General features: G+C 30.7%; 5 protein-coding genes across 9 annotated transcripts; 1 reads left to right on the top strand and 4 right to left on the bottom strand.

Moving 5' to 3' along the window:
* Positions 1-415: 415 nt before the first annotated feature.
* Positions 416-4,399, bottom strand: LOC145756799 (uncharacterized). 5 transcript variants are annotated; one of them, XM_082572394.1, is made up of 11 exons: positions 2,966-3,128; positions 2,707-2,889; positions 2,517-2,641; positions 2,306-2,463; positions 2,102-2,215; positions 1,971-2,042; positions 1,735-1,816; positions 1,485-1,588; positions 1,255-1,385; positions 1,068-1,178; positions 416-870 (listed from the first exon to the last, which is right to left on the bottom strand). In XM_082572394.1, exons 2-11 carry the CDS (start codon positions 2,733-2,735, stop codon positions 633-635), a joined length of 1,164 nt encoding a protein of 387 aa, XP_082428520.1. In that variant the 5' UTR covers positions 2,736-2,889; positions 2,966-3,128; the 3' UTR covers positions 416-632. The 5 variants fall into 5 exon arrangements, 3 of the variants coding, with proteins under 3 accessions (XP_082428520.1, XP_082428521.1, XP_082428522.1); XM_082572396.1 differs by having other exon boundaries at positions 797-934; XM_082572395.1 differs by lacking the exon at positions 2,966-3,128 and having other exon boundaries at positions 2,707-2,908.
* A 1,329-nt stretch (positions 4,400-5,728) lies between these two features.
* On the bottom strand, positions 5,729-7,789 carry LOC145751611 (nicotinate-nucleotide pyrophosphorylase [carboxylating]-like). The gene is made up of 5 exons (XM_082567800.1): positions 7,442-7,789; positions 7,066-7,249; positions 6,692-6,855; positions 6,351-6,482; positions 5,729-6,217 (listed from the first exon to the last, which is right to left on the bottom strand). Exons 1-5 carry the CDS (start codon positions 7,643-7,645, stop codon positions 6,032-6,034), a joined length of 870 nt encoding a protein of 289 aa, XP_082423926.1. The 5' UTR covers positions 7,646-7,789; the 3' UTR covers positions 5,729-6,031.
* LOC145751622 (haloacid dehalogenase-like hydrolase domain-containing protein 3) lies at positions 7,680-8,867 on the bottom strand. The gene is made up of 2 exons (XM_082567811.1): positions 8,297-8,867; positions 7,680-8,124 (listed from the first exon to the last, which is right to left on the bottom strand). The coding sequence occupies exons 1-2, from the start codon at positions 8,787-8,789 to the stop codon at positions 7,820-7,822; spliced, it is 798 nt and encodes a 265-aa protein (XP_082423937.1). The 5' UTR covers positions 8,790-8,867; the 3' UTR covers positions 7,680-7,819.
* Positions 8,868-9,181: 314 nt separating this feature from the next.
* LOC145762412 (RNA-binding protein 39-like) lies at positions 9,182-12,146 on the top strand. Its single transcript, XM_082574649.1, has 5 exons — positions 9,182-9,254; positions 9,489-9,545; positions 9,725-10,156; positions 10,309-10,364; positions 10,514-12,146. The coding sequence occupies exon 5, from the start codon at positions 10,546-10,548 to the stop codon at positions 11,944-11,946; it is 1,401 nt and encodes a 466-aa protein (XP_082430775.1). The 5' UTR covers positions 9,182-9,254; positions 9,489-9,545; positions 9,725-10,156; positions 10,309-10,364; positions 10,514-10,545; the 3' UTR covers positions 11,947-12,146.
* An 11-nt stretch (positions 12,147-12,157) lies between these two features.
* Positions 12,158-13,747, bottom strand: LOC145762428 (co-chaperone protein HGH1 homolog). Its single transcript, XM_082574650.1, has one exon. The coding sequence runs from the start codon at positions 13,644-13,646 to the stop codon at positions 12,567-12,569; it is 1,080 nt and encodes a 359-aa protein (XP_082430776.1). The 5' UTR covers positions 13,647-13,747; the 3' UTR covers positions 12,158-12,566.
* Positions 13,748-20,828: the final 7,081 nt, after the last annotated feature.

The raw sequence follows: 20,828 nt of genomic DNA, 5'->3' as shown, positions 1-20,828 counted from the left end.
AGCGACAAGGTGCAGTTATAAAAAAACAGAGTTATAATATAAATAACAGAGTTGGCTGAATTGTTTTTTACGATGAGCTGTTAAAGCAAAGTACCTAGGCTTTTACTGAATTAGGAAGATCATCTCGTTTTCATGAACGGTTCAGGGTGAGGGTAATATACAATTTGAACCTTTATTATATCGCCACCTGAACGTTAGGCCAAATTACGAGACTATCAAACTTTTTTGTAACACTTGCATAACATGTACTCAATTGTTGTTATTGGGTTAAAATGTGGTTAATTTAAATGTCTTCTGGTTGAGTTAATCGTTCACCTAAACTGTATAGAATGTCCAGGGTGATCTTTTAAAATATTGAAAAAAAATTCCTTTAAGTGCGAGCAAAAAAAAACAAGATATATTTGGTACACATTTATTCACTTTAAGGTGCTAAAACTAAAATTATACTGTACAAAACAATATTACAACATTTGGGGTTAATAAAAGTTTAAACATTTATACTATTTACAATATATTAATTATTTGGGATTAGTATAAGTTTAAACATCTACCGAACATCTTAAAAGGTTAACTTATTATTTTTTTAATCTAATTACATAGCTCTAAACAAATTTAATCATTAAACTTTAAATCTACAATTTAACGTTTTCATCACAGCCTGGCTCTGCACAGCTTTCCTGTTCTTTAGCACAAGAATCGCAAGTAACCCGGTGGTTGCAAACAAAGGGCACAGCCGAAGATTGGTTTTTCTTACAAACCTTGTAGATAAAATACTTTTTATTGAAAGTCAACTCAGCCTCGACCCGTGATACTTCATTCTGTGTTGTCATGCACTCAATGTACAAGTCTTTAAATCCTGTTTTCTGGTTTCTTTTATAAAAAGTTAAAAAAATTCAAAGAATTGTAACGCGACAAGGCTCATCTGACGTTTGTTCTAATTATTTAAAACACATTAATTTAAAAAAAACGTTTATTTTATTTTTTGTGAACAGATACAGACAACTACCAATGTCGTAAATAGTCAAACTTACATTTTAATTAAAATCACTGACAGTTCGTGAACTTACCTTTGAAAAACTTTGAAAATTGTGTTTATTTCAAAACTCTTACTTGCTTCTTTCACAATTCTACTTTTTCCGAAGTTTCGATGCAATTCCTTCTCTGTATCACTATAGGTTCTAAAAAAAAAACAAGTACAAAAAGTTTTAAAAATCAAGTAACTATAATAGTTCAGCCAGTTTATATAAAGCTTGCCTTTTTGTCAAGAAAAACTTCTTTCGCAATGTTGAGCAAAAAGATGGCATCTGTTTAACTGTTCTAGTCATGTGAGTAGAAGTAACTTCGATGGCCTCCTCACTGACTGATTTGTTAACTTCAGTTAAAATCTACAAAAAATATTTAAACAAAACTTTATGTTCTTTAAGTAATTAAAACCAACAAGTGTTATGAATTATTATTAACAGTTTACTCAATAACAACCTCACCTGTGTCAGCTCCTTTTTCTCATTTTCTTGAAGGTTATTCAAGTTTTCACAAAACTGTTTTGTAAATTGTGACCCATATTTGTCTGATGAGTATGCAGCATAGGCTTAGTTTTAGAAAAAAAATGCTTATTAAACGGTACACATATGTTGTAACTACACAAAATAAACAATTTGATGACCATTAAAGCTTGCTTAAAAAAACTAATTATAATAAAACTTGTTTTATGCAATACACTTTAACAAAGTTTACTTGTTGTTGATGCATTTGCGATAACCATGTCATAGTTTAAATCAACTTTTATTATATCAGCATTGTTGATGTTGTCTTGTGTCTAAAAAAAAATACAGGAGGTATTTATAAAACAACAAGTTTTAAATAAAAAGGGACTCAAAGTTAGTATTTATTTTTAGTTATATACGAACATGCCACTGTATCATGCAAATTAGGTTTTTGTAATGCCAATATTTTTATGGATAGTAACCAACCTGATCTTGATTTACTGTCGCCTGCTGTGTGGAATGTTGTCCAGCGCCTGCTGTGTGGAATGTTGCCCAATCCTGCATAAGAGCATTTGTAAAAAGTATAGCACTTGTAAAGAATATATATTTGGGCTTACAACAATAAGATCAGTACGCGGTCTATTCGACTCAGGAGATGTTTCGTCGCTCGAGCTTGTTCGAGGAAATTGATTTATGTAATCAACATTGTCATCTCTATCTCCATTGCACGCCTTTTTTTATACAAAAGTAAAACTTACTGGCGTGTTGAAATTGAAATATGGATTTACTATTACGGTAATAAAACAAAAAACCTAACTTACGTCAATTAAAACAAATACGGGACAATTAAAGTTTTTGAAACATTCGATGAAATCCGATCGATTGATATTAACTTCGCTTTTTAGTTGTAATGTATCTTTTGATCCATGTGACAACATGGCACACCCAAAATACTTCAACCTATTGCTTCCCCTTTTTGCTGAAATATTTTTATTTTTATTAATTTAAAAAAAAATTAAAAAAATAATATACCATTTTCCAAGTGCTCTTTCTTTTTTTTGCTCTTTTTCTGTTTGGGGTCGTTCAATTTGACAGTAAAATCCAAAATTTTCGATGGCTGCGACAAGTAATTTTGAATCAACTTTTGCTCCCCAGACCTTAATTTTAAAATTAAGTTTTACTAAATTATTGAACGGAAAATTAGCTTTAAGACTTTTCTTACCTCCATCTCAAATATAAGAAACAATCCATCTGCGTAGTTGTTCATCACCTCATAATGGTCTAAGTCAATGTCAGAACTGCCTTCTCTAAGAATAAGTGGTTTTGTCAAACGGCTGAAAATGTGCACTGGAATGTTTTTGGTGTCTTCATTTAAAAATCTGACGTCGTTAATTTTGGTAACCACCTGTTAATTATTAGGAAATGGTAACTTTATGCTAGTTATCGACATAGAAAATCTGATTAAAAGTATACTTGAGTACCTTTAAAATGTCAAGACTATTTTCTTCTCTTGTTATTTCTTCATGTAACAAGTTTACAAAGGCACTATTGCTGGCTGACTCTTGTTTTTTTACTTAAATATTAATGGTTAATTTTGAACATGTGTAAATTAATTCATAAATAAATTATTTTAAATACATATGTAAAAAGTTACTGACGTTTTAGAGTTGACAGTAATATCATAACTTCTGATTCGACAGCAATTGTAATAGGAGTTGTTCCTTTTGCTGAATATCTTCTCTTGTTGTTTTTTGGGGGCTTATAAATCTTATAAATCAATGTTAATGTTTATAATCAAAAATTCTGTTCTGTACTTTTACTAAAAAAATAGTAATCAGAAGCAATGATAAATTGAACCAAACCTGGACTAAAAACACCTTCGGTTTTTCGACCAATGCCTGACAGTTGTTTCCATTAAAATGTTTAGTAAAGTTTTCCCACACGGCTTCTTCCGAAAAACCTTTTTTGACAGTTTTGTGGTAAGTCAAGATACAACAGAAAAGTTGATTGACCTTTTCGAATTCGTTAAATTTATTTTTTTCTAAAAAAATAGGGTAATTTTGTCAATACCACAGTAATTTGCTATCCTTAATTTAGAGGACAAAAAAAACTATATCACAATTCAAAGAAAGCTATAGTTAACAGTATTTTGCCAAATAAATTTATATTTAAAATAACTTACTTAACTTTTTTTAGGAATAAAAAAAATTGAAAACATACCAATCTCAAGAATGTTTGAAGCTTTTTCTATTTTTTGTGTATGTTTTTGAATAATTTCGAACCCAAGGTGTTTCGCAATGTTCTGTAACAGGTCAGCATCTTGTTTTATGGTTTTATGAACTTTTTCAATACTTTCGACATCCTGCAAACAAAAGCAATGTAATAGTCATGTGCAGCAAGTTGGGTTTATTTTTAATACCTTTCTTACCTGAATTGTAAGAATGATAAAAATTTTTCTTTCAGCTAAAAGAATTAAAACGCATTTTAGTAAAATTAATAATAATTAATTTTATATTTTAAACCCACCAACTGGAGGTGGTGAAGTCTTAGCTGTAGGCACCCTTTTACTTTTTTGAGTGTTAGGTTCCTCCATGTTTTTATATTTTTTATCTACTTAAAACATAAGGCACTAAAATAAATGCTTTATAACTAACTATACAATTTGAAATTAAATTGTAGAGTGTTTTATAATGCCTACAAAGAACTTATATGTTTGCATATATTTTATTTACAATAGATTTACGCTTTCTAAACGCTTTCAATCGAAATAATAGGCAGTAAAAGTTTATTCTAGTCGGCGGTTTACTACCTTTAAAAAAATCTACTTTGCATGCAATACTGTATTAAACACTTCTTTTTAATGTCAGCCTAGCGTTAATGAAAACAAGTTTTAAATTTAACCTTTTAAACAAAACACCCGGTTTCTTTTTTTATAGATAGATAATATTACGCTACCTCAACTCGCTCCCAAAACACAAAAAAACAAAGAGTAAAAACTTGGTTTTCTTTCTTGGTGATTCACGTTGTTTAAACTCAATCCTTTTTATAAATGATATTGTTTGTAATCGATATCTGTAACTTTTAAAAATGGGGAAGAAAAAAATAAAATTAAAATAGACGCAATTTTTTTTTAAATTTAACATTTTACTAAAGGTTTAAAACTTTAAATTTGCTTTGTATATTTAATAACAACAGCTAATTATTTTAAGATTTGACCTTCATGCGAAATTCAAACCTCGGTAAACACGAGTTTAAATATTGGCCAAGGTACAATAAATATGTAAATCATTAACTTATGATAAAAATTTTCGTAAAATACATTATATTGTAAATAACAAACTTTATTTAACTTTCCGTTATAATCAATTCACGTTCTTATAAATATGTTTTTTTTCTTTTTAAACTTTTGTCGTTTTCGTACTGTCCATCGTCGGCAAATTAAAACCTCATTTCTCAAAAAAACAGGTTTAATTCCCAACTTTTTTCGGTTAGTAGTCTATATGAAAAATATTCAAGTTAATTTGGCCTTTACTCTACCTGAACAATAACCAAGGTTATCTTTATACATATAATTACATAACTTCGTAAATTGAAACTTTGTAAAAAATGTGGCAAAGTTATTATTAGGTCAACAAGATGTTTGTTGCTAAAAATTAATAAATTTATTTATTTAATTTAGAAATAGTCCACAATATATTTAATTTAAATTTCGTTTTTGCATTGTAAAACTGCCGTTAGTTGGCATATGAGAGACATTCGAATAGGGGTATCTTAAGCAAAATTTTTTTTTTAACAAATGGTTTTATTTGGTAAACTGGTTAATTAATTTTAGTCTCCTTTTTTAGGAGTCTATGAATGTCTACAACTAAACACCATTTTACATAAAATTAGTCTTATTTCTTTAAATAACACTATGGAAGTTAGTTCTTTAAAAATCATAAGTTTTGATTACTTCATAATATTTTGGTTGTAGTAGTAATCGAAGATCGATTTAGTCGATTACTTGTATAAAGTTAACTTGCATGAAGTTTTACACTTAATAAAGAAATGCAACATTGCACAGATTAATATTTTTTTGACTAACTTATTTAAACACGCTTGATTAGTGCTGGTTTATTTATTAGTACATGTTTTAATGTCCAAAATGGGTTACTTTAAAGTTGTGGAATATGATCAAAATTTGGGCCTGTTGTGCGTGTATTATTCAACCCCTATAAAATACCAAGAATTACAGCTTTTATTTAATTTAATTAAACATTCACAGAATTTTCCTTAAGGCCTGTGTTTTTAGAATTATCTTCCGTCTTTGCATATTATGTATTAGCATTAAAATAATCAATAGTTGCATAGAACTTTAAAGCCCTAAAATTGTTTAAAATGTGAAAACGTAATTAAATTAGTAAAAAAAGCATTACAAGTGTTGCTACAAATTAATTTAATTAACGTTTTTTTGAATTTTTACTATAAACAACTATGGAAATATGCGCTGCTTATGCAGTTACATTAAAAAAACATTAGTGCACATAAATCAAAACAAAAAAGTTTTTTTATTTTTTTAATATTTTTAATGAAAAATCAATTACAGGATATCCCTGCACTACTTTAGATGTAGAAATAATGTCAACGTTAGGTCCACAAAAAGTGGTAAAGTTGTCCAAAGTTATTCCACCACTTGCTTCAATTGGTATGTGGGGATAAAGTTTTTTTAGGGATTTCGCAGCCTTGTGCAGATCCTAAAAAGGAATTTTTATTGATAATCTAAGTAAATGTTTTTATTACTATTCTAATACCGTCGTCAAAACTTATGAGGCTAAAATTTATGTCATACGATACATTTAATTTCATTCTTAAAAAATTTTATTTTACTTCCGGAAGAAAATTGTCAAACATCACAACATCAGCTCCTGCCTCCGCTGCTTCCACCCCTTCCTCCAAACTTTGACATTCAACTTCAACTTTGATGCTAAATCCAGCCTTTGATTTAACAGATTCTACTGCCTACAAATTAAAAAAAATAAATATATATCTATAAGATAAAATAAAAAACCCAAATGACAAAAAAAAATATATTTCCCCATTAACTTTGAAACATCTTGAATGATGTAATGTAAATTTTCTGCAAAAATTTTCCTTTATCCGATATCCAAATAAATAATTGTTAGGCTTAAAACTTTTTTTAAAAACCAAAACATTCAGCTATGCTCCACCTTTGCAATTGACCCTGATGACCAAATGTGATTGTCCTTTAGCATCACCATAGAAGAAAGGTTGTAGCGATGTGTATCTGCCCCAGCTACAAGCAATGCATATTTTTCAACTAATCGGAAACCTGGTGTTGTTTTTCTTGTACCTGCAAGTTTTCCTTTCCAGCCTACAAAAATGTTAAACAGCCATTTATTAATCTATAACTATGCCAATGACAGAGGCCCAAATTTTAATTCTTTTAACTAATAATTCTCAACAAATCTGCATACATTTTATTAATCATTCACAGCATAATTTATCATTACCAACAATTTGTCACAAAGCACCAAATTAAAAAGTGTATTTATCCATCAAAATATTTTATTTTTTGCCTTACCTACTTTTTTAGCTAGTGATACAAATTGATTTGAAGTGGTTGCCACTCCACTTGCTCTACACAAACAGTTAAGAGCAGTTCTTTCCCCAAGCAATATGTTCTTTGCCTCACCGTGAACAAGGGCTATTCTTTTTGGTTTTGAAATATCGTGAAAAGCATCACTTTTATTTATAAGCCACTCCACCTTAATGAACAATATTATTTTACAGAGTACAATTAATAAGAACAATAAATAACAAAATTGTATCGGCATTTCTTGTAAATTTGTTAACACAATTTTACAGGGTATTTTTGCATGACCACTATATGATAAAATATGCATGAAAATGAACTATTATACTTTATTATGGTAATAAATATATTCTCTGTTTGTCACCTTACAGTCTAATTCCTTAAATATAGCATCAAAAAAGGGTATTCCAGCAATCATGCCAGAAGATTTCATTAACAATTGTGCAGTTTCTTGTTTATTTCCAACCACTAATCCTCCATAATCAAAATTGGGAACATCCTCTTTTAGCCAAGTTTTTACCAATGCTTTAACTCTCTCCACAGGAAGAATGTTATGCAAAGAATTCATTTTGATTTAATTACTCTTTTTAAATTTACAACAACACAAGTTAAAAAAAATTGAAAACATATCAGAAAATTAATCATTTTTGATTAATATACACCATACATATATATAGTTAAAACTAAAATCAGACACAACTGTAAAAATATAAATGCTACACATAAAAGATTGAATTTTTATTTATGTTAAAGCTTTTATATATGGCATAACATGTGTTAAATTTTCTATACAGTGTTCATGTTGAACTTTTTTATTCTCTTTGTGTACACATAGTGGATCTAACAATAAACAATGGCAGCCGAAATCCTTTGCACCAAAATAATCATTATTTAAATGGTCACCAATATGCAGCATTTGAATTGGTTTTAAGTCTTGTTTTAATAATGTAGAACCTTGGTTTAAGGCATGTTTAAATATTTTTGGATCTGGTTTTTCGACACCAACTTCGTATGATGTCACTATGAAGTCCAGATAATTCAACAAACCTATAAGTGTTTTAATATGATTAGTTTTTATTTTAAATAAAAATTTAGAAATTAAATTAGTTTTTTAATTGGTGCATTAGGATTAAGCTTAGAATTAATGTTTTATAAATTTTTTTGTTTATAAACACATTTCTTATTAACCAAAAATTTCTTAAAAAATAAAAATTTCTACCCTTAGTTTGTAATACATTTGCAGCTCGATCATCAGTATTGGAAATGACCCCAACATGTAAAGGATGCTTTGCCTTTAATTTGTTAATATCTTGTAGCAGTTCTTTAGAATGTGGAGTTTTTTTCCATTGATAATTATCATAAACATATTCAAATGCTTGGTCTATATTCGTTAAGTTGTCAGGTAAGCCATCCACACGTTGTTTAGGTAGTTTCTGTGTATTTATATTACTGTGTGAAATAACTTGAGCCTCAATCATTGTTGCAACAAAAACCCTATACCACCATTGCTTTGCTGGTATTTTTTCGATGTGGCCAAAAAGGGGACTATTTCGCATATGAGTTTTGTAAACCTTCCAAAAAGTTTCGCTTAGCTCAGAGCTATCTGCTTTAATTGATAAGAAATTATTTAGTGCGAAACAGTATTGATCCCCTACGCTGGCCAGCTCTTTTATCAAAGTACCTCGAATATCGAAAGTTATTAAACGCAACATATTATTACAATAACATACCAAAATAGAAAATTCGCAATAACAATTAATTATAAAATGGCTAAAAGCAAATTTGTGTACTTGTTTTTTTGTGTAATGTAGCCCTACTTAAGGGGAATTCCCTGCTTATGACGACATAATTTACCTGCTTTATGACAAAATAGTTTTATTATCGAAAAGCAAATACCAAAAACTATAAATGCTAGGTTAAAAAAAACATTTAAATGGAATTAATTTGTGTTTTCATAAATAAAAAAAATGGTAAAATATGATTTCGTCATCAATATAATTATGTTCCGCACCAGAAATTCAAGAATGTAGTCTCAAACAAGCCTCTGTAGAGTTGCACAAAACGTTTTCGTTTGCTACTTGCAATGGCGGCTTATTTTGTCTGCGCTTAGTTGGTCCTTTTTTGTTTTAACAGGTTAAAAGTCGGGTCAGCTGTTGTACAATGGACTTCTTAAAAAGGTTTTTAGCGGGCATAAATTTATTATTTTTCTGTTTTCTTAATTTTGTTTTAAACTTGCGGCCTATAATAATGTCTGGCTATTTGATTCTGCTTATACAGTTATAACAGTATGATCGGTTAATTCCTAATGATTTTTTTATTAAGGTTTATTATACTAACAAAAAAAATTTAAAAAAACTAGTAAAAAAAAGTATTTATGATACAATTTAATACTTACTATTTTGTAATATTAGAAAGTCCTTGAAGTTCTTGTTTCGGTTTTTGCAAAGAAGTTCATTTCTGTTATAATGGTAAACGTCAAGTTAACAAACTGACAAATGCCCGTTTATAGTTTTATTTAACATTAATAAGTTTAGCAATAGTGAATAATATTCATAAGTATAATTTAAATCGAATCGCTTTGGTAAAGAATTAAAAAATTAAAGTATCTTTTTACCCAAATTTTAAATTTCTTTATCATATTGTGCAGTTTTGCCATCTTAAATGCGCTATGGAATCATCATCAGAAATGGAATCAAGATGTTAGTGTATTTAACAATGTAATACAGTAACTGCCATATTTATTTTAAAGATAAATCTCTCTTTGTAAGCTCAATGTATTCTGAATTAAAAAGTTTACTTATTATTATCGTATAACTTTTTCTTTTTCATAATCTGGTGTTTATTAAAAAAATCTAAGTTTAGGGAAGGGGAAACAGCCTCTTAAACATTATATATAAACCATTTATATTAAATCAAAACGTATATTTAGGTTGACTGACTGGGTCAAGATATTTCGGTTGGTAAAATGTATTAACTCGTCATTTTTATACTATTTCTAACTCAATAATGTTAAATCAATTTATAAATTTCAGACATATGGGTTTGCGTACAACAAGGATTAAAAAGAACAATAATGAAGGTTTTTATTTTAAATACCCATTAAACATTTTTTATACATGATTTATGATGGTTTAACCTTAATCAAAAATGGTGTGGTAGTAAACTGTTGCACTTATTATACAAAAGCCACCTTGTTATTTATTAATCGTTATTGTTTATATATATGACTAGATATTGGTAGCTGGAATCAGCACCCCAAGAACAATATTTATTACTTCTACATTATCGTAAGTTATGCCATTTAGATGATAACCATATTTTCACTACACAAAGTACACAATAATGTTTTATTTTCCCTTTAATAATTTAGCAATATTTTGTAAAAGATTGGTAATTTGAAACTAGGATTAATTCTAAAATTTTCTTTGATAAATAGAGTTATTGACCCTAAGCAATTAACTCACAAAAATGGCCGACGATTTGGATGTTGAAGCAATGCTTGAAGCTACCTTAAAAAGGGAAAGCGAAAAAAGGGAGAGAAGCAAGAGCAAAAGTGAAAGAAAGTCCCGAAAAAGAAGCAGAAGTGGAAGTCGTCATCGCAGACACCACCACTCTAGATCAAGAAGTCGCGAGAGACGACATCGCTCAGATAGAAAACATAGCAGATCTCGTGATCGCCGTAGAAGAAGCAGGTCACCGAGACACAGAAGTCCAAAGCGAAGAACCCCAACTCCTCCACCAAAAGTAAGATCTCCTAGTCCACCTGATCGGGATGCTAGAACTGTCTTCTGCATGCAACTCTCACAACGCATCCGGTCCAGAGATCTTGAAGAATTTTTTTCAGCCGTTGGAAAAGTCAGAGAAGTAAAATTGATTCAGGATAAACATTCAAAAAGATCTAAAGGAATTTGCTATGTTGAGTTTAAAGACCTTGAATCTATTCCACTTGCTCTTGGTTTATCTGGTCAAAAGCTACTTGGTGTGCCGATAGTTGTACAGCCAACACAATCAGAGAAAAACAAAGTTGCAGCAGTTCAAATGACATTACAGAAAGCAGCCCAAGGGCCAACTAAACTTTATGTTGGTTCCTTGCATGAAAATATTACAGAAGAAATGTTAAAAGGAATCTTTTCTCCATTTGGTAGAATTGAGCAAGTGCAAATTATTAAAGATGGTGACACCGGTGTGTCTCGTGGGTATGGATTTATTACATTTGCAGAGGCTGATTGTGCGAAAAAAGCCCTGGAACAACTTAATGGTTTTGAAATTGCTGGAAAATCAATTAAACTAAATACAGTTGGACATTCAACCGATTTTGCAGCACTTGCAGGGATGGGTGGTCCCTCTTTTCTTGATAATGAAACAGTTGAAAGAGCAGGTATTGATTTGGGGACAACAGGACGTCTCCAACTTATGGCTAAACTTGCAGAGGGCACAGGATTGGAAGTTCCAAGTGCAGCAAAGCAAGCACTTTGGCTTGGTCAGTCCATGGGCATGGGTCTTCCGCAAGCCCAAACTGCAAATGCAACTGCTCCACCAATTGCAACACCTTGTTTTCAATTATCTAACATGTTTGATCCACAGAAGGAAAATGGCAAGGGATGGGATGATGAAATTAGAGATGATGTTGTTGAAGAATGCCAGCGTCACGGTGGTGTGTTGCATGTATATGTTGATAAACAATCGCAAGGGAATGTGTATGTAAAATGTGACAGCGTTGAAGCGGCTGGTAATTCAGTAGCTGCATTACATGGACGGTATTTTGCTGGTAATATGATAACAGCAGCCTATGTTCCTGTAGTTAACTATCATTCCCTTTTTGCTGATGCAGCGTATGCTACTACCCCACTTAAACCAGTCAGCCGCTAAATATTTAAAACAATTTGTAAATATTTTAAACAATCATAGGATTTCATGGCAAGCAATGCTTCTAATTAACCTTTGTTATTAGTTACCCATGAGCTAATTGATTGCAGTGAAGAATTTTGACTTAATAATTTTTTTTGTTCAAATTCAAGAAAAAAATAAAAGTGTTAAAAACAATAAACCATACAATTTTAGCTTTTTTATATATTCTGAATGTATTTGTAAACAAAAAATATGGCTTTCATTGGTTTGGATATATATACTTAATTTAAAAGGATTGTGTTAAAAAAATATGTTGGTATAATAGTAGACATAAATATAACCCAGCAAATTAATTTCTGTTACCAACTAGTGGTTAATTTGTGTTTTTTAAGTTGTTTTGTTAACTAAATTACATGAAGATTAAAGCAACTGCATTTAGTTTATTATTTTAACTATCAACATATTGTAGTTCTCCTGTTTGAAATAGAAGTCAAAAAATGTCCAGTACATAAACAATTTATTAAATATACAACAGATTTATAAATGTTTACAGCTAAGTCTGTATTTGTTTTTTTTTTACCATAAATTAACAGGTTATTTTTAATTATAGCTGCCTATTTAAAACAAATCAGTAAAAATTTCTACTCCACTTTATCTGCTTCATAAAGTTTTTTATACTTTTCTGGGATGTTGCATGTTAACAGATTTTGCATTTCCTCTTCAGGCTCGTCTGATATTAAAATCTCAACGAGTCTTTCGCAAGCTTCACACATTTCTTCAACTTTATTTTCTTCCTCCCATCTATGCAGCTCCCGGATTATCAAGTACACATTTTTTGACTTAACAATTTTTCTACCGGGTGCATCTGCACACAACAGTGTAACAGTCTCGACTAAAAGTTTGCGAACAACTGGATCAGGCTCCCTAGTTTTGTCTGAAGGAAGATATTGCAAATCAATAGGCAGTTGGTCCATCTCATCTTCATCGAATTCTTCCGGACCTGCAAGAGGCAACAACACATGAGAAAGAAGATCAACATCGTCTCCAAGTAACCACAAATGATGCTCATATTCGAAGGAACAATTCCTTAAAATTGCAGCTACTGCCTCTCTTCTAATTGCTGACTCTTTATATTGTAAGAAAGATAACAGGGATTTGATGTATTTTTGTTTAGGATCCATCATGTGTTGTCGGACTTCAGGTAGTCGTGTAAGATTTGAAATAACTGTGCCTAGATGATGTAACGTTTGCTTGTTTTCATTAAAGTTCAAGTTGTAATATATTTTTAAAAGGTCTTTAAGATTTGGAATAAGAGTTTCAATCGTCGAATTTAATAAAAGTTTGGATAATTCTTTAGAACCTTGATCTGTTCTCGTTAAATTGCTTAAAATACCACACACCTTGTCAGAGTGCTGAAATTTGGAATCTGTGATTACTTTTACAAACTCAGGAAATAGATTATATCGTTCAACCATAAGCTTGACAGCATATTCATCTCCACTTAAATTAACAAGAATTGAATAACAATCCTTGACTGCTAAATCATATTTATCCTTAGTAAGAGATAAAACAGCTTCCAGTAACTCTTTGCTTTCAACTATTAACTTCCTTCCTTCGGGGTTTGCAGTTAGTCCCAAAACGTTATCAATTGCAGTCAGTTTTATATCAGGTCGTGAAGAATGTTGCATTAAAGATGCAAGCTCTAAAGAAACTTTGTCCATTTTTATAATACTGTTAATTTTTTATGTTTTAACGAAAACATTCAACCCTACTTAAGGTAGGTGGCCACAACCTGTAACGTATGTTATTAGTTGTTTGTTTATCTTTCGTATTACAATTTCATACACGTGATGCTTGCCCAATCGTGACAGATTAGTAGTAAATGCTGGTAATCGCACATTTAGTTTTATTAGAAACTTTATTTAGGCCCTTAAGTGTCACTATCTAACAAAATTATTTTAATAGTATTTCCAGTTTGAATTATACCTTACTAGGCATTAAATTGCGAGCTACATATTAAGTTGTATATACCATTTGTCATAGACACGTACAAAAAACAGATAGTTTCATCATATATGTTTATTGAGCATATAATTTAAATAGAATTGATGACATGTGTAGTTCTAAAATAAAATTTAAATGCGTTTTATCTTTAAAAAAATATTAAAGTTAGATTGGGATTTGATACAAATTTAAAGACAAATGCCATACACGGGAAATTCCCTACTGAAATATTTTAAATATAGTGAATTATTTATGCGTTGCATTTTTGGAAGACGTACTTAATCATTTATAACCACGCGTACAAATAAGATTGTTATATTCTAAACTTTAAAATTGCTTTTTGCACACATTTAACTAAGCTATTGGTATATTAGCTTTATTATGTCTTTAGAATATGTACTCTATAAACATTAAATGCGGATCAGATATTCTGTAACAAACATATATGCAAAAACCTTAGTCTAAGAAAAATACTTAACTAGGCAGGTTTATCAGGGGTATACTATCCAGATTTTTTATGCAAGTGAGTTATAATGTCTGAGATATAGTTGTTGCAAACTCTAACAATTCAAGTTCAAATCTTTTTACGTATTGCCACGTTTACACTAAAAATTTATATTAAATGCTTAAAATTTTTTTACTTATATTTGCAAAAAGCTATATAATTTTACATATTAAATATATCAAGTAGTCTAAGTCAGCATGAAAATAGCAGTTAGGATTTTTTGCTGCAATAAAAAGCGAAATTTGGTAAAAAAAGCTTATAACAGTAAGTCTTTAAACCCATTGTAAATTAATATCTATATTGAATAAGCATGTTGAGTTAATAATATAATATCCCTGAAGTGAACTAAATTTATGTCTCTGGAGGGCATTAAGGAAGTATCTGACTGCTGTTCGTATCGTATTGTTCTTCTTTTAGTATTTTTTTAGAGCAGGCAACTTTATTAGCTGATCATATTTTATAAGTAATAAAACATTAATAGATTTTAACTATGGTTTAGTTGTAGATATATCAAGATATGAGGATAATTCTGCGCCGTTTTTAACAATATTTTTACGGATCTTTGTAGCTTAGATTTAAAAAGTTAAATATAGTGTAGTGCTTTGAGTTTTTTTTTACAAATGCGTTTACTTAAAAATAAAAATTCTACCATTAAAGCGCTGGAATGTCATGTGCGCTTTTTTATACTAAGCTATTTGTTACAGCAATCGATTTGAATTGGTTTAAAAGATGCACCAAGCTAGCGGCGACTCATCAAGTAAATGCAACACGAATTTGAAGTGGCTATACTTGTTTTTATCGCGATCGGGCCTTTTTCTACAGCCCAATTCCAGTCGTGCTCGAAAAGAGAATAGAACTCAGTGGATAATAAACGATCAGAGAATAAAAGATATGCGGGCAGGCAGCGTCAAGCGAATTGATCAAATATCGACAAAAAGAAACTTGCGTTTTGTAGTATACACGCGGCCTGTGTTTTAGCGTGTAGAGTATCAGTTCACAGCAGTTGTTTCGGACTCTAGTTACTGTTGAGCAGTAGCGTTTTTATATTTTAATCAAATTAAGCCACATGGTTTGATGATGTTATGTTCTCGAGGGGTTTCTGTTATGTAGCGAAAGTTTTCATTGAATCAGATGCTATTAAATGTTGAATAGAACATAAAACTTTCGTTTTATTGTAAATTACTTAACCATTTTCTGTTTTTTTGTGAGTAAGCAGGAGGTTTGTGAGTAAGCTGGTTTAGTATAATTTTGGTGATATTAACCCATAATAGATTGACAATACAGCGATTAAATATTTACTGTTTAGAAATTAGTCAGCGGTCTGACAGTATTACAAGATAACTCTCAATTAAAAACGCTTCACTAGAATTAAAGTTTATTGGTATACGTTTTATATCAACGCATTTTAAAAGCATTTTATGGCGGCAATTTTGTTATATTTGAATTTGAGAGATCGCGTGGGATTTTACAGATGGGTCAGAGCCTCGCATCACGCTATTAATATTTGATTAAATTATTGATTGTGGTAAAATTAGTCATATGTCACCCAATACATTAACTGTATTGAAACAGTTTCTGTGTTATTGTCATAAATAATAAGTTTTTGGTAAACGCTGACTAATCATATTTCAATTTCATACAAACGTCAGACAGTTTTGAAATTAAGAAAGGTATTGTAATCATTAACCAAGGTTTAGAGGTAATGCCTTTATCCTGTGCAGTTTAAGCTTTGTGACTATGCACTATTATCGGTAAATCCTGTATTAATCTTATGCGGTAGCCAACCAAATTGTAAAGAATAATGTTTACCGAGCGACTGAAGGCGTGCTTGCCTGGCCTACATTTCAAACACTTCAACAATCACAGCAACAGTTTCAAATGGCGCTAAGCAAATTACGAAAAAACGACAAAGCCTCGTACTTTATTGTATGGGAGTAAAGAGAACTTAAAATTTAATTGGTTACAAATTCAGTTAGTTTAGGTTTCAGAGATTAAGTTTATTTTTTAAATTGTTGCATTTTGTTGATACTATTCGTACTTCAGCAAAGAAATGTATTTAATGTGGTTAAGTTGTATTATAATAACAAACAGGCTTAGAAAATCGAGGTAACTGTTAAAGTAATAACTATAGGTCATGAATGGATATATAATATTTGGTATTGTGCCAGAATAAAGAGTGGCCTTGATTAGTGGGTTGCCGTGCGAAACTAAAATTTATTTTAATAGCCTCATTTTAAAAGTATTTTAATAGCCTCATTTTATTAAAGAAAAAACTTTGTTAATAGCACCTATGTAGTACAACGTGGCTTGTTACGTTTTTATATTATTTTAATAACTTACAAATTTTTGTTACTTTTTATTTCATTTAAAATATGGGACAAATATAGCAAAAGTTTTTTATAACAATATTGCTTACAGCGATAAGTAACAGGTAATTATCATTATATTACAATTATATACTAATGGTTTTACATTCACTTGTGCTGCAATACGACTTTTAAATAAATTTGCGCGATTTTCCAGCAGTATCTTTATTCAAAATAAGAACGCTTTATTAATACGTAAAAGCGAAGCCTCTGGCTCAAAAAGCGTGCCTATCACTTGTATTAATTAATTAGTAGACGAAAAAATGTTTTGTTTTAGAAATCGAATTTGGAATTTTTTGTCGGGGATTTCGGCTTGATTGAAGTCAGTTTTCCCTTGTCGTTAAATAGTGGAACAGCACTGCACTGGCGTCTCTATTGTTTAAAACTGGATCACGATTTTATTGCCTTTATTGCATGATATGTCCACTGGCTATTACATTAATGATTTATTCAATCGCCTTTTACAATAACAGTATTATATTAAAAGTAAAAACTTAGTTATATTCAGCTTAGAATATTAGGGATAACTGTATTTTTAGTAGAAAGAATTTAAGGTTCGGATTTTTTAATTAAAAAGCGTGTTTAGGAAATGTAAGCCTGCGTTGTTGGTACAGTCGGAAGGGTGTATGACGCCCTCAGAATTAAGCCCGAATTTCCCTTAGTGTACCTAGGCCATTGAAATCTCGTAACGCCTACTTGTTAGAAATGGTGTGTGAAGTACAAATATAAACGAACGACAAAGGCGCGAAGAACTATTATTAAAGAGGTCATCCGTAGTATCAAAGCAAAACTAATAAGCAAGGTTTGAACTGATGATCATATTAAACCCGCATAGGCTGCAGTCGGGTTACGTAGTGGTAATTAAAAGTCGAAATTTGTAATTTTGATATGTTGACAAATCCGAAAATGCGATATCAGCAAACTTTGACACAGAATATTTAATAAACTTTTATTTATTTATAACAGATTTGTTTAAGTTAGGAATTTAAAAGTAAACAAAACTGGGTTTATTGAATAAATGAAACAACCGTTAAACATTGGAGACTCTTACTAAGACGGATCGGATATAGCAAAGCTACACACTTTTGGTAAGTTTACGTTTTATTTGTAGTGTTTGTGGTTTTAAGTCAGTAAAACTGTCCCTTAAAGATTTTGAAGATATTGTAGGACCACCCAAAGTGAGGGTGTATCCTATAAAGCTTAGTTTTGTTTCTTATCGGTCATTTTAAAAAAATAAATGATTTAGAAAAAATCGTGCTTGCTATGGCTTTATTTTTTCATTTAAAGTTGATAATTTTACCATATCTTATATACAGTAGATTTATTAGTGTTTTAGAAACAAAAATATTTTTTTTTTTTTTAAAAACACAAAAGCGTGGGTGTATAATTTTAAATTGTGATAAGACAAACTTTAAACTTATAAACATTTTTGACCGGGGATTAGACTAGAGTTTTGTGTTAAACAAATATTGTAAACAAGTTCAGCGATATTTTAAATCACTGCGTTGGAATTCGTCATTTCCGTGGGCGTTATGTTATTGTTAGTTTTTTTATTTTGTTTTCAAATGTACCAGTGATATAGATATGTGTCATACCTTTAAAGTGAATGTGTTCATAAGCCTCCCAACACTCTGAATGAATCATTAAACCAACTTAATTTATTATACAGTCTTAGATGTGCTTTATGTTATTATTAGGGCTAGCGTGGAATATTGATTCCGCCCAGCTATTTTGCTTATAAAAACATAGTCTATTTGTAAACGAATGCGCCGTACTTTACCGTAGTAGTTTTGTGTGGAGGCCTTTTAAGCCTAAAGTCCATAAGGACCCTTGTTATGTAAAGTGGATAGCTGGTCATCGTAAATGTACTTGCTGCACCACTTTCGGCTGTTATTAATGACCTGGCCATTGTTACGCGGTAAATGAATGGTCGTCCAAATCCTGAAGTCAACTGACTATTTTAATGCTCGTAGGGCAGTGTGTTGATTATGGATAATGTAATTTAAATTAAAGCTTCAATTTGTTTTGTTTTTATTAAAAAAAATTCCGTTCGTAAATTTTTCCATTTGATTTAATTGGAAACCTTTCTCCCACTGACGATTTAAATGATTTAATGACTTTAAATTGTACTGGAAATTCCGCATTCCGCTCTGCAATCCCACTGAGACTTGACGTAAATACGTTTTATTTATGGAGAGTATATCGCGTGTTTTGGTTTTTATTATCATCTGTTCTTATGTAGGGCTTATGCTTTCCAGATTACATGATAGGTTATCAAATTGTATTTTGTATGTCATGCTTGCATGATATTTTGATAAATACATGCAGGGGTTTCAATATTATACCTCTTTTTAACAACAAACATGCTAAAAATTATGACATAGGTGGAACGATAACTTGTTGGTAGGTTATGTCAAGAAAATTTTGCTAAATGGTTTAAACATGTACGCAAACGAACACGTAAATCTTAAGTGTGATTGTATTATCGTTAAACTTACGGTCAAAGTGCTTAAAACGACATTGTCTTATCTTAAACACTTCTATTGTTTGATTGCCCACAACAATGCCTGTAATAATTGAATAGGCGTGCACGGAGACTTGAATATTGTAAATATGACTTTCATTTAGTCCCAAATTGTTATCAAACGTCAAATAATTTTAAGCTAATATTTAATAAAGATAGAGCATCACAAAAGACTTGGAAATTTCGAAAGTACGTGCATTTGGGGGTGTAGGCTTTTAAGAATAGCCAAATGGTGAAGTGGTAAAATAGTAAGCTTAGCTTGAAAAAACAAAGTGGTAGTAATCAAAAATAAATATGTTCTACACGGTTATTGTATTTTTTGCTAATACCTAAAAATTGAACTAATTTAAGTTTGCTATAGTCTAGAAAGGTTTACAGAGTAAAACATAAATTGCATTTCTTTTACTGGCAGTTCAGTTCTAGTGATACCAATGGAGGTATTTATTTGAGCGAGTCGGAGTTTTGACTGTTTAATTAATTAACTAATGTCATGGGTTATTTATTGTTTAAGTGTAAGAAATAACCAAATAAATGCTGTTATTTTTTGTAACTTAGAATTTAAAACAAAGGTATTTAAAAATAAAAATATATTTTTTTTTTTTAAGACAGATATATATTTTTTTTTTTATTAGAGTTTTTTTCTAAAGAATTTCTTTATAAAATTTTTGCCCACTCGGCTTAACTTGCACCTGCTGCCATGGTTTATGCGGCGTTGGGCCATTAGCATCTGACTTCCGATATTCATTTGTCCAATGTCATTATCTTCAAGTGTCAATCAAAGCTAACTGACTTGCAGATTCGAAGCAAGGCGCCTTAACGCCGCGTGAATATTGGCAGGGTCTGTAGCAATTGGAAAAGGCGGTTTGAGAATAGTTGTCATTGCGTCACGGTCGGCTAAAGCACGTGTAAGCAAAACTTGATATTCGCTGCTGAAAGTTAGCGCAGCGCGGTTACTTCTGACGACAAAAATATGGGACTTTTTTTGTCGGTTATGAAAAAAAAAAGATATCGGGTTGTGATTTGTAGCGAAGTAGGAGCGTGGTACAGATATTGATGTGACGTGAAGTCGCTAATGTGTACTACAAAGCATTTCTACTGATCAAGAAAGAGATTAAGTTACAGTCGTCAATAAGTTATGTTAATATAGCCAGTAACTATTTCAGTTATTTTAAAATCAGACCCGCATGTGAGAACGTATTTATTATTGATGTAAACAGAGTAAAAATCATGTTACGTTTTTGTATTGTATATGTTACGTTAGCGCACGTTAAATATTACGATAAACGGTGAAGTTCAAGATTTTAATACAAAAAAATTTAACTTTGTTTTAACAATTTTTTTGAAAACAGAGTAGTCTGGCCATAAGAAAAAACGTATTTTCATAAGCAGAAGCTCCTTAAAGTCGCGTCACTTATTATCTAGTTTAAATAAAATTCCAAGGTATTCGAAAATAACACAGAGTCGCCTGAAGTACCCCTATAAGATAACATAATAGCGGAACTGT

Source organism: Corella eumyota, chromosome 1, assembly GCF_963082875.1.
Source record: "Corella eumyota chromosome 1, kaCorEumy4.1, whole genome shotgun sequence".
Classification (NCBI taxonomy): domain Eukaryota; kingdom Metazoa; phylum Chordata; class Ascidiacea; order Phlebobranchia; family Corellidae; genus Corella; species Corella eumyota.
The sequence above is the reverse complement of the archived record's forward strand: the minus strand, read 5'-3'. Positions and strand labels throughout refer to the sequence as shown.

Excerpts from the sequence above, each read along its gene's own strand:
- LOC145751622 (XM_082567811.1), bottom strand. The coding sequence starts at position 8,789 with ATGTTGCGTTTAATAACTTTCGATATTCGAGGTACTTTGATAAAAGAG. Across the intron at positions 8,125-8,296 it reads AAATGTATTACAAACTAAGG|GTTTGTTGAATTATCTGGAC; the intron begins GTAGAAATTTTT and ends AAACACTTATAG.
- LOC145762428 (XM_082574650.1), bottom strand. The coding sequence starts at position 13,646 with ATGGACAAAGTTTCTTTAGAGCTTGCATCTTTAATGCAACATTCTTCA.
- LOC145756799 (XM_082572394.1), bottom strand. The coding sequence starts at position 2,735 with ATGGATTGTTTCTTATATTTGAGATGGAG. Across the intron at positions 2,043-2,101 it reads CGCGTACTGATCTTATTGTT|GATTGGGCAACATTCCACAC; the intron begins GTAAGCCCAAAT and ends GCTCTTATGCAG. Across the intron at positions 1,179-1,254 it reads AAGTTTTTCTTGACAAAAAG|AACCTATAGTGATACAGAGA; the intron begins GCAAGCTTTATA and ends TTTTTTTTTTAG.
- LOC145762412 (XM_082574649.1), top strand. The coding sequence starts at position 10,546 with ATGGCCGACGATTTGGATGTTGAAGCAATGCTTGAAGCTACCTTAAAA.
- LOC145751611 (XM_082567800.1), bottom strand. The coding sequence starts at position 7,645 with ATGAATTCTTTGCATAACATTCTTCCTGTGGAGAGAGTTAAAGCATTG. Across the intron at positions 6,483-6,691 it reads CATCAGGGTCAATTGCAAAG|GCAGTAGAATCTGTTAAATC; the intron begins GTGGAGCATAGC and ends TTTAATTTGTAG. Across the intron at positions 6,218-6,350 it reads TTGACAATTTTCTTCCGGAA|GATCTGCACAAGGCTGCGAA; the intron begins GTAAAATAAAAT and ends ATTCCTTTTTAG.